At 34.0% G+C, this 19,821-nt stretch overlaps 1 protein-coding gene across 1 annotated transcript; it reads right to left on the bottom strand.

The window, feature by feature from the left end:
- Positions 1-4,867: 4,867 nt before the first annotated feature.
- On the bottom strand, positions 4,868-6,112 carry LOC131642584 (uncharacterized; the record flags this gene model as incomplete). Its single annotated transcript, XM_058912820.1, has 3 exons — positions 5,802-6,112; positions 5,344-5,558; positions 4,868-5,016 (listed from the first exon to the last, which is right to left on the bottom strand). Coding segments are annotated over exons 1-3 (675 nt in total), but the record flags the coding sequence as incomplete, so codon positions are not given.
- Between the last annotated feature and the right edge of the window lie 13,709 nt (positions 6,113-19,821).

Here is a 19,821-nt window from a genome sequence, read left to right as displayed (position 1 = left end):
ACACTTAATTTTGGGTATCCTCCAAAGATAGTTCAGAGATAATCAAGACAGAGATTTAATTCTGATACATAATAGTTCAGAGATAATCAAGATAGTTATTTAATTCTGACACTTAATTTTGGGTATCCTCCAAAGATAGTTCAGAGATAATCAAGACAGAGATTTAATTCGGATACTTAATAGTTCAGAGATAATCAAGATAGTTATTTAATTCTGACACTTAATTTTGGGTATCCTCCAAAGATAGTTCAGAGATAATTAAGATAGAGATTTAATTGTGACAATTATTTCGAAGATAGTTCAGAGATAATCTAGACGACGATTTAGTTCTGATACTTAGTTTCGAGCATCCTCCATGAATAGTTCAAAAGACTTAGATCTAATTCAGTTACTACGAATGGTGCTGACACGATCAATCTCCAATAAACTTTCTCTCAAGGCCTGGATGGCATCTTTAAGCCCATCCCCGACAAGAGTCCCTACTTCAGCTAGGGCAAATTTCTTGGTATTCTAGTGTTCAATCATCTTCCACCTTCAGATACCGACTGGTGTACAAACCACTCTACATCTTCAGGTTTAAGATAATTGAACAGGGGCAGCTATCATACCCCAAAATTTTCCCATACTATTTCTCTGATACAAATCCAAATCAATATACAAAGCTCCTCGACACATTCCTCTACAAAAGGCTATAAAACTAGGGTTTTCATTTCTTCAGAGAAAAATCAAGTTCTGACAACCCAAGTGGACCTCATAACTTTTCATATGATTCAAATAACCTCTATGCCAAATTTCAAGCCCTGATTCAAAGGATAGCTCAGTCAATGGCCCAAACGATCAATAATCGACTGGTTGATCTAAAATTCAAACAATGGTCAAACCACAGTCAAAACTCCTGATTTTTTGTCAACATCCTCATATTGAAGTATCATTCACCATTTGATCAAAAATTGATCATGGTTCATCAAGGAAAGAACAAAAATCAATAAATAAGAAAGTTTCTAAATTAGGGTTTTGCATAGGAAAAGTCAACTGAACTTTGACCAGCCATAACTCTCATATGGAACATCAAAAAATTTCCATCCCATGCTCATTTTGAAGGAAATTTGATTCTCTACAAAATTGTGTCTCACATGCCAAGTCTAAAAATACTTCATTTGAGAGATATGGATCAAAACATTATAGGTCCTTTTCAAAAGTCAACAAAAAAGACACTTTTTTCAAAAGGACATAAAATGAGCATGGAAAATATTTTTGATATGAGACCAAAGACACTGGTTAGAGGACTCTCTAAGGTTTCTAAAAAGCCCTAGAACACTTCCATACCTTAAAAATTGAGAGAGATAGGCCTTGTCAAGATTGGACTATTTTTTAGGGAAAAATGTGAAGAAACTTGAAACTTTTTGCAAATGGGCCCAAGTTCTTTTTACCCAATCTTGATCCACAAGTCATTTAAAGTCTCAAATCAATCACCACGAATTTTTTAACATTATTTGATTTTTTATGAATTTTTTATCATTTAAAATGATGATTAATTTATATAAATCATATGAAATTCAAATATTCAAATGGAGATCTTATTTGAATCAAATCCAATCATCATTTAATCCCATATTTCACACAAATTCGTGCTCCTCATGAGTGATAAAAAATATTTAAATTTGGCAAAAGTAGAAAGATTGAAAAATCATATTTCAATCAATTTCCCAATCAAAGATTTAAAGGGATTCACTCCAATTTTGTTAACCTAGATCAGTTTGTTATATAAGCATAACATGACCAAGGATTAGAGGATTTTGCTGGACACGGTTTTGCAGCCAGAACAGCTTTGGTTAAGCTCTCAAACTTTTCAAAAATTCTGAAACCGAACTCAAGGTTAGAGGAAAATTCCAAGCGCTCCAAGCATTCCAATACATTCTCCTGTGTTTCTTGAAGCTTTCTAGACCATTACCTACAATCAACACGCTCAGAATCATCATCGTTATCCCACGGTTTGCGTTTTTTCTTTTATCCTTCGATTACATCGTTTCATGCCTCATCAATGAATTTGAGTTGTATATTTGTGTTTGTTACCATGCCTGGAATGATTCTGGATAAGTAATTTTCCTGTTATGTGTGCATCCGAGAATTCACCATGCTAGGGTTCAGAACTTTTGATTTGGGACTTTTTGATTTAGGGCGAATTAGGCTTTGATATAGGTGTCATTGAATTCGTATGGCCAAAACGAATCGGATTATGGTGTTAGAATTCGTTTTTTACGCATGTGTGAGGTTTTGATAATTCGCAGGTGTAATAAATATACGTTTTTACAGCTAATCTGTAAAAAACGCTGTAAAAGATGAGACTGCAGGTGACAGCGAAGAAGATGATGTGCTGTCTTCGTTTCATTGGTCCGTTTTGAATTTTCGCGCACAAATTCACCATCTCATTCGCTTCCTATTATAATTCGTTGGGAGCACTTAATAAACGTGAAGCGCAGTTGGTCGGAGTGGTGAGAAGCGCTTGCTGATCACCCTAGAGTCAGGGGTTCGACCCTTGGCTCTAGCATTCTTTTTTTGTATTTTCTCTTTACAACATCTCACGCAGCTCGCATACAAAAGGACCACCATACACCTCTCGCTCCCAGCCGTTAGATTACTGGGCCATCAAATCCAACGCATGCTAGGACGCCAGTGCACCATAAGCCTCACACGCCTGCCCACATCCAATCATAAGCTGAGTTTCCTATATTTTTTATTTTTATTTTCTTTTACATAGTTTTCATTTATTTTATTTCCTTTGTTTAATTTATTTATATACTTTTTTTTCTTTTTTTTATAATATATTTATTATTATGTTTTATTTATAATAATTTTATTTTATTAAATATTTATTTATTTAATATTTAATTCACATGTTTGTTCTAATTATATACTTATTTGTTTTCTTATATTTAATTATTTATATTATTTATAAAATTCATATTCCAAAAAATCCATAAAAATTATTTTTACACTCGATTTAATTTTATTATCCCGATTTAATTAATTAGGTCGCGAGACCAATAATTAATTAAATCGTTCGTGTTTCTTATTTACTTTGTACCCTAATCAGGTTTACGAAGATCCTGTCCTACACTGAAAATATTTCTGTTTCTATGCCTTTTCAGGGTCGACTTTCCAAATACCTTCCGACTACGCGCCCGATCAAGACTCAAAGCTAAGTACCCTATTTATTTTTAAAAGTCTATTTTGTTTCCTTTTGATTTTAGGGTTTGCCCTTAACTTTTCTTGAACTATGCCTACATTCACCCTCTTCTTTTCTGCCTTTGCCTTCCTTTTTCAGGGTTTACCTCCGAGGCTTCCACCGATCGCCAACCATATCAGATCAAATGCCGAGCTAAGTATTTTGTTTATTTTATTTGTTTTCTTTTAATTTCTTTATTCTTTTATTTTTAGGGTCAACTGTGTTTGCCTTCGAACCGATAACGCACTCACTCCTCTGTTTCTTCTTTCTTGTCCAATTTTCAGGGTTTGTCGACTGTCAAAGCTACGAGTATCGGTAACCCTAAACCCTAACCCTAATATTTTTTGTTTTAATTATTACTTATGCCAAACCCTATTGGGGATCCGCTGGTTTCATTTTCCCCTTCCCCATATTGCTATTGTTATTGCCATATTAAACTGCGTGGTTAGTAATCCTATGGAGTGCAAGCCTTGTCAATTGAATTAGATAATTAAATTTACAAGATAAAATATCTGAATTAATCACGTGATTGTTGCACCCACACACACTTTTGGGGTAACCTCTCTGTTGCCTGTTGCCTGTTGCCTTGTGTTTTTTGCAGAATAGCCATGTCCCTCGAATACGAGGATACCTCAGTCATGTTGCCTCGATAAATAAAGGTCATGTGACCCTAATGATGCTGCCTTCGATACACTAACATGACCTCGACCCTCGGAAGTTGCCTATGAAAAAGGCTGAGGTATCTTCTGGTTGCCTACGAATAAGGTTATTCTGGTCTTTCCCTTAGACTATCTGCCCCTCTATGGCATGTGTCAGTCTTATGGCGAACGACATTACGACGACCCTTTAACCTCCAAATGAAAGGCTTTCTGCCCTCTTATGGCAAGGATAGACCCTTTCACCCTGAAAGGCTAAAAGAACTAATTCTCAAAACTATAAGGTAAATTGCCCTTAATTGCTTTGCCTTACTCTAAAGTTTTTTTTTTATATTCTTTCTCAAAATTCTTCAAAAATGGCTACGCTCATTTACGAGCTAAAGTCCACTTTCCTTCTTCTTCTACATTTCTGAAAACAAAAGAGCAAAGCAATTAAGAGCCCATGGAAAACCATGGATGCAAAGGGTGCCTTACACCTTCCCTTTGCATAATTACCCCCCGAACTCAAAATCTTTTTAAAAGGTATTTTCCTGTTCTTTTAGCCTTTCTGATATTTGGATAAAATAAAAGTTAGTGGCGACTCTTGCTTACCGTACATTTTTCGATTAAAAGTCAGTTCACCGTATTACACTCAGATTAATTTTGCTGAATACACATTCTCCAACCAGTTGATCCATCAAATCATCAATTCTAGGTCACGAATACCGATTCTTGATAGTAACTTTATTCAACTGTCTATAGTCTGCACACAATCTCATAGAACCTTCATTCTTCTTTACCAACAACATCGGCACACCCACAGAGACACACTAGGATGAATGAATTCTTTCTCCAACAACTCTTCTAATTGACTCTTCAATTCAGCCAACTCAGATTCCGACATACGATAAGGCGCCATCAACACAGGACTAGTTCCAGGAATCAATTCAATAGCAAATTCCACTTCTCTCTCAGGTGGAAATTCTCTAACGTCTTCCGGAAAAACCTCCAGATATTCACGTACAACCGGTAATTCACTACTCACAACTTTTCCTTTCAATTCCATTGATGCAAATAGCATAAACACAGCAGCCACGTCTTTAACCGCCTCGCCCACCTGTCTAGCAGTCATTTCCAAGTCCTTAGCACCAGCAGCTTTCGGAAAAATAATTGTCTTCGTAAAACAATTAATATGAACCCGATTGAATTCCAATCAGTTCATTCCCATAATAACATCAAGTTGTTCCAACGGAAGGCACACAAAGTCCATTCTGAACTCTCTACCAAAAATATCAATCGGATAATTCAAACAAGCAAACGAAGTAGTCACTGAACCCGACGCAGGAGTGTCAATAACCATACTTCCATATATATCAGATATTTGTAAATTCAATTTTTTAGCATAATCCAACAAAATAAACGAATGAGTCGCTCTGGTATCAATAATAGCAATTAAAGGTGTGCCATGGATAAAACACGTACCTTTAATCAACTGATCCTCAGGAGTAGTCTCGGACCCAGACAAAGCAAAGACTTTTCCACCAGCTTGATTCTTCTTCGGTTTCGTGCACTGTGGATTGTTATGACCTTCTTCATCGCAGTTGTAGCAAGTCACACTCTTCATTCTACAATCGAAAGCAATATGACCCACTTTACCAGAATTGAAATACTTCTTCTCTTCACTCTTGCACTCATTCCTACGATGTCCAACTTCACCATATTTAAAACAACTAACAGGAGCACTAGAATCTCCACCACTAGGCCTTTTCCAATCACCAGCTTTTGGATTTTCGCTACCATATAGCTTACCTCGGTCCATATGTTTCTTCCCTTTCTTGTCAACCAAATCGCGAGAGTGAGATGACTTCACCTTGATATTATCCTCCTCAAAGATCCTACTACAATCCACCAAATTAGCAAATTGACAAATCCTCTGATACCTGATCCCTTGCTTGATCTCATCACGAAGACCATTCTCAAATTTGATGCACTTCGATAATTTTCTAGCCTCATCATTATAGTAGTGAGTATAGTACTTAGAAAGTTCCACAAACTTGGAAGCATACTTAGGAACAGACATATTACCTTGCTTCAGCTCCAAGAACTCAATCTCCTTCCTTCCCCGAACATCTTCAGGAAAATACCTCCTTAGGAATTCTCTCCTAAACACAACCCAAGTGATTGCTACACCATTAGCGTCAAGTTCAGCTCTAGTAGCAACCCACCAGTCATGAGCTTCTTTAGATAACATGTGAGTAACATACCTCACCTTCAGGTTCTTAGTGCAATCAATCACCCGAAAGATCCTTTCGATTTCCTTTATCCACTTCTGAGCACCATCAGGATTGTGAGTGCCTTTGAACAATGGAGGATTGTTCCTCTGAAATTCTCCCAGCTGTCTGTTAGCACCAAGTCCAGCTCTGTTGGATTCCCTCCCAGCACACAAGCAATCATGCCCAAAGCTTCGACAATCTCTTCATCGTTTCTTCCACCTTTTCTAGCCATTGTTCTGTAATCACAAAACAATTTCCATTAGAACAGAAGTATCGACAGTATAAACATCACACTAGTCGTATACAAGGGAATAATAACAATAAGACACTAGTCACAATGACCAACTATGCTCTGATACCACTATTATAACACCCTTATAAACCCCCACATAAATTAATATAATGTTCATAGTAAACATGAAAACAAGGATGTCACAATTTTAAAATAAACAAAACCCCAATCGATTGTCATGCTTTACGAGGAACGAAATACTAATTTTAATAAATCATGTTCAACACAGCGGAATTTATTTAAAACGGAGTAGCATAATCTTCACTGATGCATAAACCAATTAAACATAATCCAAAACCAACAAAAATAAGAGTATAAAAATCAACTCTAAACTAGCGTTCCCCAGTGTTACAAATCAGAGTATGACACCGACGCAACTAACAGACTAGCCTATACCCTATCCTTATCAAGCTCAATAGCCGCTACTCCTCAATCTGAAAAATGTTAACAATAAGGATGAGTCTCATTCAGAATTAATAAATGTTATAAGTTCATAAAAAATAAAACATCATAAGCACATTATTCACCCAACTACAATATATTTAGATTTTCAGAAAACATTCATCAACCACACCAAATACAATTAACCACATCACTATGAAATAACACTGGAAATCTTCCAATCATGTTATAGAAATATATATACAATGCACTGACACTATGCATGTGGTACCAATTCGTCATGGGATTAACCCATCTGACCGATCTAAACATCACCGAGATACGGCCATGTCAGCACTAATTCCACACAATTAGAATTATGCTATCCACTTATCCAAAACATGACCTGGATTCAGCCACCAAAATGAGTATGAATGCATGCATAACATATGACATACTATAAGCCTCGGTTTTTTTTGGGACGCGAACTGACTCTTCTTTTATTATTTTGAATTGTGAAAATCAGAGAGTCGCCACCGACTTTTATTTTATCCAATTAAGGAAAGGTTTATAAAAGAAACAAAAAAAGACCTTTAAGAGATTTTGGGTTCGGGGGTAGGTTATACAAAGGGAAGGTATTAGCATCCTTTGTATCCATGGTTATCCATGGGCTCTTAATTGCTTAGCTCACTTGTTTGAATCGTTTGTCTTGCTTTGAAATGCTTGTATGTGGTTTTAAATATTTTGTAAAGAGTTAACTTTGTAATGATCCTTGTGCGGATGTATACAAAGTATTTATCTTTCGAAAGATATTTTGATGGTTCGAAAAAGATTTTTAACTTCGTAATGATCCTTGTTTGGATATATACAAAGTGTATTCTTTTGAAAGTTTGTTTTAAAAAAACAATGATGTGTAAAAGCTTTTGTTGTTTTTGATTGAGCAAGCAATTAGGAGGTATACCCTAAGTTTACAAGGTTCTTTCCTATTTCTTTCAGAAAGTTTTCTTTGACTGGATACAGAAGAAAAAAATTTGAAGTTTTGCATTTTAAACAGTTTAATTGATTTTGAAAAGAGTAACAGAGGGATTACCCTAAGAGGTGCCAGTATGATTGTGTTTTGTTTCAGATATGTTATCTTTGAGATTAGTGATATAGGGCATAGCGCTTCAGTTATTATTCTCGACATACACGCAATTTTATATGTACAGGAATTTAAAGTGCGGGAATGTAAAATGCGGAAAGTAAATCTACGCTATTACATCGATTGTGCGAGAGATGTAAACTACACTATTTAAATGAATTTGACAACCTATACACTTATCTAAGAATTTAAATTGCAATATGATAAAGGGAAAATATTTTTGGATTTTTGGATGGTTGATTTTAATTAAAATTAATGCATAATTAATTTAATTAAAAGGTCAAGAATTAGAAATAAAAATTTAAACCTAGAAAGTTAAGTCTAAAATATGTCAAAATTGTTTGCTAATTAATTTTAAAATAAAATTAATTTTTTTGTGATTTTTGAAATGATTTTGATATTATTAAGTTAATTAACATATAATTACACAAATAATTGTAGACATAAATTAAACTTAAAGAGAAAAATATACTAATTATGTACAAAATTAGTTCACAATATATGAACTTAATTTAATAAAAAGAAAATATTTTTTCTGATTTTTTGATAGGTTGAAATAATTAAAAAGCTAATATATAAATATATACTAATTAATTAAACAAAATATTTTAATTATAAAGAAAAATAAAATATTTTTATGTCAAAAATTAACATAGTATTTTATCAACCTAAAAATATTTTTTGTGTATTTTTCTGATTTTTAAAACTATTTTAAATAATTTTTACAAAGAAAACTAAATAAAATAAAATAAATAAAAAGAATGATCAGGTGTGGTTGGCTGGTAAGTCCATAGCATGGACTAGCGAAGCGTATGCGTTGGATTGAATGACTAAGTAAATCTGATGGTGGCTGGAGCGAGGATGCATGACACGTATAGGACCTGCAAAGCACTGAATCAGAGATTTTTTAAAAAATAAAACGCACACGCTCTGGCCAATGGGGGGAGCCACGTCTCATCTTCTTCCTCAGAAAGGTCTTTTACACCGCTCGTTTACAGGGTGCTGTAAAAGGTTTCAATCTATTACACCTGTGCAACACGAATAGGGGTTAGACACCAAAGAAATTTGGCGCGAGGTCATGGTTCGATTCGTGTAGTTCATACGAGTTTAATGGTACCACTTAGAACCTGTAATTTTGCCTAAATCATGAATCCCTCTTTTTGAACTCAAAAACCCTAAAATGGTAAGTACTCATACAAGTGACCAAACTTCAATTAAAGCTCCAAAAACGTTCACAAGGTAACACCAATCATGAATATGCCATTAGAATTTATGTATCATGAGTGTATAATTGAAATCGAAGAAGTTTTTAAAAGTGCAAACCGTGAGTTATATGTACGTGTTCTTGAGGTTTCAAGGCTTGAAATTGATTTGGTTATGTTCAGTGGAGGTTAGGGAACGTGTTTGAGTGTTTAGTTTGGATTGAAATGAGCTTAAACTTAAAATTCAAATTTCAAATTTCTTTCAAAATTTCAAGTTGTTACAAGAGTGATACAAGCATAGGATTAGTTCAGAATTCGTGTGTGTCTTCTTGCTGAAGTGTCCTAGTCCATTTATAGGCCATAGAAGTGCTGCAAACTTAAGCTACCAAGCATTGATTGCTTTTGAACTTTTGAATTTTTTAATATAAAAAGCTTTGAATTTCTTGGCCATGGCTTGAATTTTCTTCACCCCTCTTGCCATAGGTTCTCTGTGCCTCTATGTTGCAAAAGTTAAGCTATCTTGGTGACTCAAGCTAAGGACAAAGCTTTGGATAATTGTCTTGAACCATTTCTTTTTTAATTTAACTTTAAATGTAATAAAATTAAACTAAAAAAGAAATAAAAATGTTATGGGCCTTAGGTTGGTCGTGGGAGGCCTTTAACATTATTAGGATCATGTTTGGATCATGAAAACTTGGCCTCTTTTGGAAAAAAAACAATTTTGATCAATGTTGGTTTCATGCATTTCCCCAAAAAATAGCCAACTTCAATAAGGCATATCTCCCTCAATTTTGATCCTATGAAGGAGTTCTTGTACTTTTTAGTTTGGAGAAGTTATCTTGATGTTATGGGCTTTGAAAAAAAAGCACTTTTTGTTGACTTTGAAAATGACCTGTAATGTCTTGGCTCATATTTTCCAAATGGTAAACCCAATGATCATGGGACCAATTTCATTTGAAATATAATTGAATTTTCTTCAAAATGAGCTTTGGTTGGAATTTTGTGGATGAATGAGGAGAGACTTATGGCCGGTCAAAGTTCAGTTGACTTTTCAGAAGAAAACCCTAATTTTGAAACTTGGAGTTTTGCCAATTTCTGAACTTTTCTTGATGAATTATGATCAACCATTGATCAAATGATGAATCTTTTGACAAAATATGGATGTTGACAAAAAATTTCATTTTTGACTGTCTGTTGACTTTTCGGTCAAACTGGTCGTCTGTTGACTGTTTGAGCTGTCGACTGTGCGTCCGAGCGAATTGAAGTTTGAAAATTTGTCTGATGGTACTTTGAGACATATGGAGATCCATGAAATCCATTTGAGGTCTCAAAAACTCGTTCTCCTGGAAAAAAAACAAAAACCCTAGTTAGGGACTGTTTGTGTAGGAGACAGTTAAGCGTACCTGATTTTTGCACAGTGTTGAGTCTTTGCTGATCCTGTGATTATCAGAAGACTTCTAGAACAAAAATCTTGGAATTTTGAAATGTGAAAGATTGATTTAACTGATGATACAAACACGGAGAATCGTGCTGTCACCGGGTTTGACTGTTAACTGGCTGTCCGGGTATTAACGTAGCAGTTAAAGTGAAAACTTAACAGTTAAAGTTAATTTTTTTCTTTTTGTTTTTGTTGTGTTAATGGTGAGAAATTATTTACATGATTTGTTAGAAAAACACAAACATAATAAATAATTAAAATACACCGCACGCGAACGAAATAACCGTCAATAATAAGATTGAAAAGGATTTAATGCACAGAAATATAAATATTTAACTAGCAATAAACACACATAATATTATCTTACTAATTAAATGACAGTACAACAGATAGTACAATATTTAATACTGACAGTACAAATATTACATAAAAAAATATAGCGAACAGTACGACAAACATAATGAACGGTACATTATCTAAAAGCAAAAGATACGACAAACATTAAATATGACGATTAAAAACCCATGCTATAAACAACAGAAAATAGATGAACAGAAGTCTAAGCATCCCAGGTCCGCATTTTTCAGGACTATGCAGACAGAAAAGGGACATGATCACCGTAAAAACAGTGATGACTATAAGAAAAAGTGTATCCACCCATTTTTCCATTTTTTGCCGGGGAAGAAGAGGAAATAGTATGATAGAAATTTGGGAGATGAATGAAATTTGATGTGAAATTTTATGGAAAAAATGAGGAGTATTTATAGAGTGAAAAGAAGGATGGAGACGTTGGGGATTGAAGTGATACCGTACAAAAAAGGAAAGTTTGAATGATAGTAGGTTTTGAAAGAAAGTGTATGGTAGGGTTTGAAAAGAAAGATGTATGGAATAAAGTTAAGATTTGATTTGAAAGAAAGAGATTTGAAAAGAAAGGAATAGATTTGAAAATAATATAGTACAAAAATTAGTGGGAAACAAAAAACCAATAATAATTTAATTGTTACCAGTATAATCTGAATCCCCGGACTCTGTGCCTGCAAAATTTAATTTTGTACCGACTGTGTTAGTATTATTTATCTAAAAATAAATCTCAAATAAACAGCGTGTGTGAAGTGATAAACAGTACTTGGCGTTTGTGTAAGAATAAATTCAACAGCGAACCAAAATACCGTATAAAAAATATTCTAAAAAAACTGAGTATTCATAAAATCAGGATATTTATGAAATAAAATCCAAGATTATATAAAACTCCCAACTTTTAGACAGAAGTCTGTTGCCTTCTCTTTGGAAAAAAATGCGGGCAAATTTTGCGGTATAACACATACTTACCATCGTCACCGATCACGATGAACAAAATCATCTCAACCCACATCACCAAATTTAGTATGTTCATATTCAGCATCATTAAATCATCACATCATACATCATTATAACAATCACAACACAATCATATCATCACCACATTACTACATTGTTACAATTGGCAATATATACACAGTGTATAACTTCGCCAAATAATTAAATCGAGTTTTAAAATAAAATAGAACTAGCGCTCATCACATCATTTAATTATATAAAACATCTCATTAGCTTTACAACGACTAAAACGGACTTACGGATCAAAAGTTATGAATTATTTAAGAGATTAAAATTTTTAAAAAGTTGTCAGGTGTAACCGGTTACAGCAGGGTCGTTACCCGGTTACGCGTTTACGTAAGTCTATTCGCTATTTTCAAAACTCCCCTGTAATCGGTTACAGCATGGCTGTTACCCGGTTAAAGCACTCAAAAAATCTCAGTTTCTCTATTTTCCCACGCGGTAATCGGTTACAGCAGGGTTGTTACCCGGTTACAGCGTACCCAGTAGCAGAAAATCTCCATTTTGATATCACCTTCTCATCTCCAACTCAATCTAATTCGTACCAACATAATTATAACACCAAAACATAATCAAATCACACACTCTAACACATTTCTAACATACTTAGGGGTCATTTAGCATCAAGTATATTTCATAACCATTTTAATTCATCAATTACATCTAATCTACACCATTTATCCTAAAATCCCAAAACCTAGCATACATCCCATTGAGATAAACAACATATCTACTCAATCTTATCATTCATAAATACATAATAGATGATAATTGGAATAGTCCCCCTTACCTTAGCAAAATTTCTTGGTTCTTCCTCTTCTTCTTCCAAAGTGTAATACGGTGAACTGACTTTAAAGAAATGTCGCGGTAAGCAAGAGTCATCCAATAAGAAAGGCTAAAAGAACATAAAAAGACCTTTTAAAATATTTTGAGTTCGGGGGGTAGGTTATACAAAGGGAAGGTGTAAGGCACCCTTTGTATCCATGGTTTTCCATGGGCTCTTAATTGCTTAGCTCACTTTGTTTTCAAAATGTTTGAATTATTTGAAAAATAGGGTGTGAATAGAAATTTTGAACAAGAACTTTAGCTAGTAAATAAGCGTAGTCTTTTTTAATTTGATTTTGAAAAAAGTGGGAAAAAATATTTTGAATTTAGAGCAAGCAATTAGTAGCAACTACCCTAAGTTTTAAAATTTGTTCTTTTACCTTTTCAGTTTGAAAAGGCTATCCATACCATAAGAGGGTAGGAAGTCTTTTCATTGGATGTAAAGGGTCATCAAAATTATCTTTCGCCATAATACTGACTCTGCCATAAAGAGGGCAGGTAGTCTAAGGGAAGGATAAAATAGTCATTTAATATTTAGGCAATAGGAGAGGATACCTTTGCAATTGGGAAAATCATCATGTTTTACCGAGGCAGCTTCGAGGGACAAAATTGATGATATCAATGAATAAGACAACCTTTGCTTTAGGTATCCTCAGAATCGAGGGACTTGACTATTTTAACAATTTAAAGGCAACAGGCAACAATAAGGCAACAAGAGGGATTATCCTAAAGGTGTGTGGGTGCACAATCACGTGGTTAATTTCGATTACATTTATCTTGTAAAGTTAGTGATTCTATGTTTAATTCATGGTTTATCACTCTCTAGGGTTACTAACCACGCAGTTTAAAAATACAGAAGATAAAGGCAGAATTTAAAAGTTCCTACGCTATTACAATAAACACATGTGGGCAGAAAAAATAAAGGCAGAAAAATAAACCTAATTACTATTACAATAAAACCCTTGAAGGGTAGCAGAAAATAAAAGCGAGAAAGAAAGGTAGAAAACTTTTTGCGTACATAACTTTTGGTGCAGTCACATAATAGAGGAAGAGTTGGGCGCGAAAATAAAAAGGCAAAAATAAAGGCAGAAATTTAAAGCAGAAATTAAATAAAAGCAAAAATTGAATAAAGGCAGATAATTTTAAATAAAATCAATGCAAATAACTTAAATAAAAAATGAAATTTTTAAATAAAATAGATAATTAAAATTAAAGGCATGCGACAATCACAGGGTATGGGGTGAGAAGAGTAATTCGCGAGGTAATTAAGAAATTCAATGTTTAATTGCAAAAGGCAAACCTAAGCCTTAAAAGTTAATGGCTAAATAACCTAAGGGTAAAATCCTAGTTGACGGACAACACCTACCTAAGGTGTCATTTTTAAAGCTTAAGGTTAATGGCTAAAAAACATAATGATATTAAATTAAAATTATTAAATCTAAATTAACATAAAAACCTAATTTAATTAATTAATTATTTGACCTAACTAATAAACCTAATTTAAACTAAACTTAATTAAAGTTGTTTTAATTATTAAATTAAAAGCTAATTTTATTAATTAAAAATAAATAAATTTTATATATAAAAAAAAAGGTTAATTTATTTTTAAAAGGATTAAATAAAAAAGTTTAGTTAAAAACATTTAATTAAAAAGAAAATACAAAAAGAGGATAGTTATAAAACAAAAATTATAAATAAATAAAATGAATTAAAGAACCTGGGCGCTGGGATCCAGTGTGGTGGTTCATTGAGGATGTACCATAGGCATGCGTTTCTGATCCTTCAAATTGGCCTTCATTGGAGATCCAGTGGCCAGGATGAGAGAGTGCACCCTGCATACACGTGGGTGTGTGTACGTGATCTGTAAACAAACAGAAGTTAAAAAATTGTGACCTAAGCTAAGTTTCGAACTCATGTCCTGATAGTCATTGGTGGTTCAGGACACCTGCCAATTGTGCTATGTATATTCGCTGTACACCCAAAAGCTATTAAAAAACATTAAAATTATTGAAAAGATAAAAAGTTAGACCATCTCCAATGGTAGTTCCTTTTAATAAGTTCTCCACCTAGACATGCCACATCATAGTACCATTGCATTGCAATGCAACTATGAAAAAATTGTGGTACCCAATCAAATTAGTTTATGAGGTAAAGTTGTGGGCCCAATAATAACTTTTTAGAATTATACAATTAAAATAAAAATTATAAAAATTATTTTAAGATGATGTGGCTAGTGGGACCCATAAAGAACCCAAAAATGGGTTACACCATTGGAGATGCTCTTAGTGGAGCAAGTCAAACCAGGGCCCACAAGCAAGCGAATGGACCAGTGAGAATTAGAGAGAGAGAGAGAGAGAACGAATCAGTTGACCAACGAATCAGAGCATGGTTCAAGGGTCAAGTCTCCACGTCATCGTCTTCTTCCCCACTACACCTGCGGATTCATCCATGGATTTTCCTGCGAATTTTGTTGCGGAAAATCCTTGGGAATTTAAAACCTGCAATAACGTTGTCAACAAGAGCGGATAAAAGCCCAGATCTAACAATTAAGCCCCCCTGAGTTTAAATATGGTGCTCGTTTTGCCTAAAAGCACAAGGGAGGGCGAATCCGAAAAGAAACTCCATAGTGCCCTAACAATGGTGATGGCTCGTTTACACACCAAATCTCACTCGCGATGATTGCAACCTGTTCTAAACATTAGCATGAACTCATGTACGTGGTTAGTTTTGATTAAAACAGAAGAACATAAAGCCTACAAAAATAAACCATGAACACCATATGAAGAACATGAGATGCAAGTTATGAACGTGATTCCACTTACATTCTGATCCTATCTTACCTTATAATATCTCAGAAGTTGATTGAGACAAATAGATGGCCTTGAATCCTCATAGAATTCGTTCTTGCTCATGCCCTAGTTTGCTTGATTTTTCAAAGAATTTTGAAAGGTGTTCTTAAGGCTGCCAACCCCTGTTTTTCGTCCTCCAATTTTCTGTGTTTTCTCAGTATATATAATAGAAAAAGTTAGGTTAACAATCTTCAAACAAATCTCTTATGATCATGGTGAAATATTTGATTAGAAATTTGTATACAAATCTTTCTAAAACTAGTTTTTTGAGTCCAATATAATGCCAATCAGGCCTTGAACTTTTAAGGAGATATATGATATTTGGATCACTTGATACGATTGGAAAATAAATCTCATGATTTAATTCAATTATTTCATATTTTTATGTGACTTATTAATACTTAAATGAATAAAATTCACCTAAATAAAAATAAGTGTTATAAAAATAAAATAATTGGCTCAAGAATATTTATTTTTCCCATGGATACGTTTGAATTCCAAAAGTTTGGCCCAATAGTTCAAAATCTCAAACTTCTCCACTTTGCAATTTATGCATTTTCTCAAAAACTGCCCAACTCGTGCAAGCCATAACTCATTCAATTTTTATCATATGGAGATGTTCTAGGACTTTTTGGAAAGCTCAAGATGTCCTGTATAAGCCACTTTGGAAACTTTTTTGCATTTGGAGACTTTATCTTGATGATATGGCTCCTGACAAAAAACTGCTTTTTGCGACCTTCTAGAAGGACCTGTAATGTTTTTGCTCATATCTCCCATACGGTGCATTTTTGGACCTGGCTTGGGAGAGTCAAAGTTGTAGATAATTCAATTTCCTTCAAATTGAGCTTTGGATGGGAAATTTCTGATGTTCCATGTGGAAGTTATGGCTGGTCAAAGTTCAGTTGACTTTAAGTCAAAAACCCTAATTTAGAAACTTTAGGTTTTGTTGATTTCTGAACTTTCCTTGATGAATCATGATCAATTCTTGATCAAATGATGAATGATACTTGAAAATTAAGATGTTGACCAAAAATCATAAGTTTTGACTGTGGTTTGACCATAGTTTGACTTTTAGGTCAACTAGTCGATTATTGATCGTTTGGGCCATTGGGTGAGCAATCTTTTGAATCAGAGCTTGAAAATTGGCATGAAGATCCTTTGAGGCATATGAGAGGTTATGAGGTCCACCTGAATTGTTAGAACTTGATTTTTTCTTGAAGAGAAGCAAAAACCCTAGTTATGGGTTGTTTGTTTAGAAGAGTGTGCATCCACTTAGATCTTGAGCTGTTGATACCTGGATGAGCTTGAGCATAAAAATGTGATGGGAAAATTTTGGGGTATGAAACAAAGCTCTTTCACGTTCTTCTTTTTTTTCCTCTTTTGCTCTTCTCTTTTTTGCTTCTTATTTCCTCTTTTTTCTTTAATTCCTTGATTTATGAAAATAAAATCCAACTTTAGTAAGACCTAAAACTTAACACCTCCTTTTTACTAACCACAACTATGGCCCAATAACGTTATTTTTCAATTTCTTCAATTTAATCCAATTAAAATATAGAGTAATCCAAATAATTAATTTAAATTTTAATTAAATTAATAAATGGGAAATATGGGGTATTACTGTGTACAAATTTAGCAATATAATAATATCTAACAAAAAAACTTAACCAATTTAAAAAAGAAATTATAAGAGCCTAATAAACTAATGATTTAACATTCAAAGAGTGTATGTTTATAAAAATTAAGTGAATGATGTTAGGACAAGATAGAGAATCTATGTTCAGAATCTAGTTTGGATGATAACAAACATATATTTTGTGAGTAACAATTTTATTACTAATGGTTTCATTTAGTGTGCAGATACTATGTTATAAATCTTATATAGGATTCATCAAAAAAAGAATACAATAAATAAATAAGAAACTGGCTCAGATATGAAAGAATACATGAAGAATCAAATACTCAGAAGATTAACAAAGTCGAAACATCAATCATCAGATGTTATGATCCAGAACATACCAAACAATCAAAGACAACAGATAAAGAAGCAAACAAGAAAAGATGGAAAATTAGCTTATTTAGAAAGAGCACGCAACTATAAGAAGCTTTGGTTGAGACCAGAAGATCACGCACGTAGAAAGATCAGAAGTTCTAAAGACACAGCGCAGTGACATTCAAAAAACAAACGACAAAAGAGTCACTTGCGAACCAATGAAGAACCTACAACTCAGCATACAAATTGAGTAAAATATAAAGATCTTAGAATCTAAGGAATATTCGTTAGAAACATCATCACATGCAAAACAGTTGCAACATTTAAAAGGAACAACTCCCAAGGTTGAAAGAAGAAGTAACCCACATGCAGCGCATTGGAAAGACAACCTTAACCAAAAGAAACACGCCATCCACTATAATCATCAAGCTAAAGATAATATTCTTCCGAGAACAACACTTGTCACAAAAGACTCAATCTAGAAGAAGCATTAAAAGCAATATTCAAACAAATCTCAAACGGCTAAATTCCAATGGTAACATACCAAGCTCTATAAATAGATCAAACTTCAGACTTGAAAGTATGTATTCTTGCATGCATTTGAGTATGCATCTAGAGTAAGCATCAGAATATGTATCTAGGATACATCTACAAAGAGCAGAAAAAGATAGATCCTGAGAAGAAATCAGTAAAAGAAGCTGAGCATGAAAGGCAGATAAGTATCTTCATGAAACCATGCATCAGAAGTTCCACATGAGGCAACACATACTTAGTATGTGATATTATAATGTGTTGTGATACACTAACTATATGCCTAATATAAGCAAAGAAGAAATCTCTGCTGTTAAGCAGTATCCTCAACTGGAGTTATTAGAAGTTCACTAATACCTGGTCAGTTAATACATTGTTCACAGTGGATGACTTGAGAAACTGATTACACTGAGTTGTTTCTCGAAAAAGTGTTTCATGTTTGCTTATGATCATTAAATGTGTTATAGGCTGTAACAAGCTTTATGATCAGTAATCAAGAAGAAGATGAAGATCTACTCACGAGAAGAAATCAAGATGAGAGTTGATGCTCCATATCTGCTTAGGTAGATGAGAATGAGATTGTCTTATAAGAAGGAATTAATTTCAAGAGCTGAAGCTTTAATCTCCTTACTCAGATAAGAGAAGACCAAACCACAAGGCGCATTCAACGTAGAGTTGTTGCTCTAAATCTGCTTAAGAGATGAAGATAAAATAATAAGCAATCAACAATAGAGTTGTTGCTATGAATCAGCTTAAGAAGAGTTGAAGATGAAGATCATGACAAGAAGCATTAAACATATGAGCATTGTCTCTTAATATGCTTATTAGAAAATGAAGAAGATCTCATCCAGAAGTTCAAGAATATAAGACTACAAGACTATGTATTGTTCTTGTTATTAATTGTAAAACACATAGAGTTGTTTCTCATAGTGTGTTATATCTTAGGAAACTTCTGATAGAATGTTTAGGCTCCAGAAGTGACTACTAGTCAGTGAGTCATAAACATACGTTTTGAGAATAGGAGACCATCTGCTTGATTAAGAAACACACCTATTATCTCCAGAAGATAGATGAACGTTATATCCTACCGGGATCCTTGAATGGTTCATTATCGGAAGTTAGTCACAGCTGTTAGCTGTGCAGGAATTAATCACAGTAGGTAACTGTGCATGTTACTAGTGTGATGAACGTTATATCCTGCTGGGATTACTGAACGGTTCAGTCAACTAGGGGTTAGTCACTTGCGGGTAGCTTGTGCAGGGTTCCTGACTCAATGGATGTTATATCTCGAGGAGATCACTGAACGGGTCGTTGTCCATATGGTTAGTCACAGCAGTTGGTTGTGCAGGATGGTTAGTCACGACGGAGGATCATGCAGTTGTAATCATGATTTGATTATAATGGATTAAGACCTCTGTTGAGAGGAAAATCACCTGAAGAAGGTGGACTGGAGGTAGCCTTAGTTAGAAGGTGTCCAGGATAAAAATGAATGTGTCTTTTACTTTCTGCACATGTCATTTTAACGTAGAACTTCCAAGATTTAATCTGTAGAAGTGTACCGAGAAAGTCAGAAGTTATGATATCCTTTAGAAATTAAAATGAACATCTTATTGGTTATGCAATTCTACATCTTCATGCTTCTGCAACATTAAACCATAATC

Source organism: Vicia villosa, unplaced genomic scaffold (genome assembly GCF_029867415.1).
Source record: "Vicia villosa cultivar HV-30 ecotype Madison, WI unplaced genomic scaffold, Vvil1.0 ctg.005349F_1_1, whole genome shotgun sequence".
Lineage (NCBI taxonomy): Eukaryota > Viridiplantae > Streptophyta > Magnoliopsida > Fabales > Fabaceae > Vicia > Vicia villosa.
The sequence above is the reverse complement of the archived record's forward strand: the minus strand, read 5'-3'. Positions and strand labels throughout refer to the sequence as shown.